Raw genomic sequence first — 5,434 nt, 5'->3', positions numbered from 1 at the left:
GATCAAAGAGCCAGACACTGAGTTCATGTAGAGACAGTCCCTGTTCCCCTTACTGGGGCGCCTCGTGGACACCGAGCTGCCATGGGCTACGTCTGTGCTGGGTTCTGGGTTACCTCCGTGCGTGGCCCTTGGCTGACGCGTCGGTCTCCGCAGGCCCCTGCGGGCCCAGGTTTTCTTTGCTAGGACTTAGGTCGGGATTTGACAGGAAGTGGCGGTCAAGAGATTGTGTTCAGCGTCAAGGAAAGGACTGGGACATGTGCACCGCGTGTGAGCTGTGGCAGACGGTGAGGGTCGTCGAGCTTTGACTAAGTGCGTTTTCATGGTGGGAGGACCATGAGCCCATAGTGGCCAGGGTCAGAGTGCAGCTGGTTGGATCACAAAGCTCCCAGGCAGGAGAATGACTCTGAACACTCTTCTCTCCCTGGTGGAGCTGGGGGCAGCTTTGGTCGGAGGAACCTGCCCGGATCCCTTACCCGGGGGGACATACCGGGATTTGAGGCCCGGTAGGCCTGGCATCTGCCCTTTCCGTGTACCAGGGCTGATGGGCCCTGGTACGTGGGTTTTTGTACACGTCAAGCACACGCCGTTGACCCTCATCCGCATCCACATCCGCCCTCGCATCCCGAGATTTGGCAGGGCGTGTGCTCGGCTTCTCTCGGGACGTGCTGTGTCCGTGACATTCACACCGAGACGACGTCCGGAGTCGCCAGGTCGCGGGTGTGACGTCCCCCCCCCCCCCCGCTGCAGAGCCTCTCTCCTGCCTCCTGTCGCTCATTCCCCATCCGCAGTGCTTTCACCGCCCTGATCGTCCAGGTCAACCCGGGCGACTGCAGGTTCCAGGATGGCGAAGCCAGAGCTCGGATGGAGGCGCCACAAGTCCTTGGAAACACCTCTGGGTTCCTTGTGTCCGTCTGGCTTCTCTGGCTGACGGTTGCAGGAGGGACAGGGTTTTAACACGCACCTCTGGGCCACCGGAACTCGTCGCGTAGACCAGGCTGGCCTCCAGCCCAGTGAGCTACCCCTGCCTCTGCCCCCTACTGATTGTCCCTCCGATTTCTCCGACGTGCTCGTAGTCCTGTTCATCTCTCCGCTCGTCTCTCTCTCTCTCTCTCTCTCTGTTGATTGTCCTCTCTCTCGCGAGGCCGTGTCCTCCTGAAAGGGTGCAGAGATGACACGGGTGAACCTCCCCATCCAGTTTCCTCCCGAAATGACTCGGTGATCACGTTGGCACTCCTGTGTGAGGAGAGACGTCGGGGGGGGGAGCACCGGAATTACAGGAATAGATGTTGGCAGGGACATCTACATTCACAGCGTTTCCACTGTCACGCGTTCTGTTATGCATCTGTTTGGGCTGTTCTAGAACGGAATGACCTATGGCGACCTGCACGTGAGCTTCACGCGGGAAGAGTGGGCCTTGCTGGATCCTTCCCAGAAGAGTCTCTACAAAGATGTGATGCTGGAGACCTACAGGAGCCTGGTTGTTGTAGGTAAGACAGTGAATTGTTGTTCATTGTTAAAAGCCAAGGCTCAACCGTTGTTGATGATGATGATGGATGATGGTGATGATGATGATGGTGATGATGATGGATGATGGATGATGATGGATGATGATGGATGATGATGATGGTGATGATGGATGATGGTGATGATGATGATGGTGATGATGGATGATGATGATGATGGTGGTGATGATGATGATGATGGTGATGATGGATGATGATGATGATGGATGATGATGATGGTGATGATGGATGATGATGATGATGGATGATGATGATGGATGATGGTGATGATGATGATGGTGATGATGATGATGGTGATGATGGTGATGGTGATGATGGATGGTGATGATGGATGATGATGATGGATGATGATGATGGATGATGATGATGGTGATGATGATGGTGATGGATGATGATGATGATGATGGTGGTGATGATGATGATGGTGATGATGGTGATGATGGTGATGATGATGATGATGATGGTGATGATGGTGATGATGATGGTGATGATGATGATGATGGTGATGATGATGGTGATGATGATGATGATGATGATGATGGTGATGATGGATGATGATGATGATGATTGATGATGATGATGATGATGGATGATGATGATGGATGATGATGGATGATGATGGTGATGATGATGATGATGATGATGATGAATGATGGATGGTGATGATTTTCTGTTACTTCACTTGAGATCAAGGATTAACGTCTCACTAAATCAGGCGTGTTTCAAAGGTTCGCTGCAGACAGTAACTGAAATGTTCGCCCAACGTCCAATGCCATTTCAAGCGTTTTCTCATACGTCTTTCAGGCTACAACTGGGAAGACGACGTGATTGAATACCGCTGCCCGCGTCCCAGGAGACACGCGAGGTAACTTGCACGGGCAAGCTGGTTCGGAGATTCCTGGGAAGAAGTTTTCACCCATCACGGTTCTTGTCTTCAGGGCGCGCCTCTAAGAACGAGGGCGAGGGAACGATGCCTTGACAGACAGCACCGTTTGAATCCTAGCCTGGTTACACCAGCTCTCTAGAACTGCCAATCTCTTTTGCCAATCATGCCCCAATGGCTCTTGCAGAAAGCCTCTGTCACTGAGTGATAGGTCCGATGTCTCTCTAATTAGGACATCCCCTCCTCTCTCCCGGAACGATGAGAAGGCGCTCAGCAGCCTTCCCGAAGGTGACACAGGCTCACGAGCGCTCCATCATCCGTTGATCAAATGATCAATTAGAAGGTGGAGGAAAATCCAGTGTCCCAATACCAGTGAGGTCCTGGCAGTAGAGACTCTTTCTAATTCGATCTAGCCACGCCCGCTCCTCTGGGGATGATGTTCACACACGGGTCATCGTGGGTAGCTCCTTTCCGGACCGTCCCAGACGCGCGTCCAGGTCGACGGTTCTTGTCCAGAAAGCCTGTGCCATTGCTAAAGAATCGAGCTCACTAACGCCGTCAATCAGTTTTTCCCACGTCGGTGGGAAATGCCTCCGCGAGAACCGCCCCGCAGACAAATCCCTGCGGGTGCCTACCAGGCGCGTGGGAATGCCTCCCTTGGGTCCCGGTTCGTCCTAGAAACGTGCCGTGACTCACGGCATGGGAAACACCGACGGGCACGGCGAGTGTGGTAGAGCCAAGCTTCTCCCGTTCTCTTCAAGTACGTGACAAACCCGAGATTGAGGGGGGGGGGAGAAAAAGACGTCGCAAGCGAATCATGTCACAGACTCTCTGACCGTCACGGTTACCATCCTCAAAGGCTCAAAGCATCTGCGATGAAAGGAGAACATAAGACCCCAAGGTCTGACTTCCTCCCTGCCGTCAGATGAGAATTATAAAAATCAGGTCACGCACGTAAAGAAACTCACCAAGGGCCGGGAGAGAGGGCTCAGTGGTTAAGAGCGAGGTTGGCTCTTCCAAAGGACCCAGGTTCAACTCCCAGCACCCCCACACGGCAGCTCGCAGCCGTCTGAAACTCCAGTTCAAGGGACCTGACGCCTTTGTGCCAATGCGCATAAAATAAAATGAAATAAGTTATTAAACAAAAAAAACACCAAAAAACTCACCAACATGAGGAAAGCGGTAGAGCTTACCCGTGTACCCCTTCTCTTTCAGGCGCCTCGAGAGAGCACGCGGCCCCGGAGAGGAACATCCCTGGCTCGGGGGAGCCCGGAGCCACCAACGGACTCGAACCCGGACACGCCGGACACGCCGAGGGGAGAAGCCCTACCAGTGCAAGGAGTGTGAAAAGGCCTACGCGTGCCCCAGCAGCCTCCGGAGGCACGAGAAGACCCACGCCGGAGAGAAGCCCTACGAGTGTCCCCAGTGCGGGAAGACCTTCCTGTACCACAGCATCCTCCAGATGCACCAGAAGACACACTCGGGGGAGAGGCCGTACGCGTGCGGCGAGTGTGGCAGGGCCTTCGCCTTCCGCAGCCACCTCCGGAGTCACCGCAGGACCCACGACGGGGACAGGCCCTACCCGTGCGACCAGTGCGCAAAACTGTTCACCTGCAACAGCAGCCTCCAGAGGCACAAGAGGACGCACACGGGGGAGAGGCCCCACGGGTGTGACCTCTGCGGCAAGGCCTTCGTGTACCAACGCCACCTCCTGATCCACCGGCGGACGCACACCGGGGAGAGGCCCTACCGGTGCGGGGACTGTGGGAGAGCCTTCGCCTGCCACAGCAGCTTCCGGAGGCACAAGAGGACGCACACCGGGGAGAGGCCCTACGGGTGTGAACACTGCGGCAAGGCCTTCGCCCGGCTGGGCAGCCTCCGGGTCCACAGGAGGACCCACACCGGGGAGAGGCCCTACCGGTGTGACCTCTGCGAGAAGGCCTTCGCCCGGCAGGGCAGCCTCCTCCTGCACGGCAGGACGCACTCGGGAGAGAGACCCTACCGGTGTGACCGGTGCGGTAAAGCCTTCCCGGGCCACGGGAGCCTCCTGTGTCACCAAAGGATCCACGCCGGGGAAAGGCCCGGTGGATGTAACTCGTGGGATAAGGACCCCGGGACCCAGTCGTCAGACACATAAGAGAAGACACGGTAGAGACCCCGTGAATGTAACCAGTATGGTAAGGCCCTTGGGCGTCCCGGCGACCCACCGAGCCAAGGTCGAGGGAGGAAACCACGCCGGAGGGGAGAAACCCTGTGAATGTAACCAGTATGGTAAGGCCCTCGGGCGTCCCGGCGACCCACCGAGCCGAGGGAGGAAACCACGCCGGAGGGGAGAGACCCTGTGAATGTAACCAGTATGGTAAGGCCCTCGCGCGTCCCGGCGACCCACCGAAACCACGCCGGAGGGGAAGAGACCCTGCGAATGTAACCAGTATGTCTTCAAGATGGCGGAACCACAGTCTTCTCGTCTTCATCCAATCTGGTAGAGGCGCCGTCCCGGCCCCAGGGTTGACGCACCAACCGTTGGGTTGGGATGCTTTCTAGGACGCCCCCCCCGTCCCAAGCAGAGGGATCAGGGCCACGGCTGGGACCGTGACCCCCAACCGGCCCCTGTGTAGGGAAGCCGGGCGCTCAGGGAAACGCTTTGGCTAGGCAGACGGAGCGTCGTCATCAGCTAAAGAGTGCGAGCAGAGTGCACCCAAGGGTCTCGCCACTCTTGGAACATCCGGAGCTGGGCTCAGCCGGACCCTCCGGCGGGGTCTGCTGGTGTGAGGTCGCAGCCGTGTCGCAGAGCAGATGTTGGCAATCAACAACGCAACGCCGTCGCATAAGCAGTCAAACGATCGTCTCGCGAGACAGCTCGGCCTGCTGTGGCCTTGAGTGTGTGTATGTTCCTTGAGGTCACACGGTCGGTCCTCCCTAAGTGTCCACTGGTTATGCTTTTGGCGCTGCCACTCGACTTCTCCGGGACATAGAGAGAGAGAGAGAGATGCCGGATGATGTAATAGCAATGATATTTATTAAAAAA

General features: G+C 56.6%; 1 protein-coding gene across 1 annotated transcript; it reads left to right on the top strand.

The window, feature by feature from the left end:
• Positions 1-1,423: 1,423 nt before the first annotated feature.
• LOC129674973 (zinc finger protein 431-like) lies at positions 1,424-5,434 on the top strand (the record flags this gene model as incomplete). The annotated part of the gene is given in 3 exon segments (XM_055605030.1): positions 1,424-1,487; positions 2,328-2,388; positions 3,622-5,434. Coding segments are annotated over 3 exon segments (1,047 nt in total), but the record flags the coding sequence as incomplete, so codon positions are not given.

The sequence above is a fragment of the Psammomys obesus genome, unplaced genomic scaffold, assembly GCF_907164565.1.
Source record: "Psammomys obesus unplaced genomic scaffold, mPsaObe1.curated_primary_1811, whole genome shotgun sequence".
Classification (NCBI taxonomy): Eukaryota; Metazoa; Chordata; class Mammalia; order Rodentia; family Muridae; genus Psammomys; species Psammomys obesus.
This window is presented reverse-complemented; position numbering and strand designations above follow the sequence as displayed.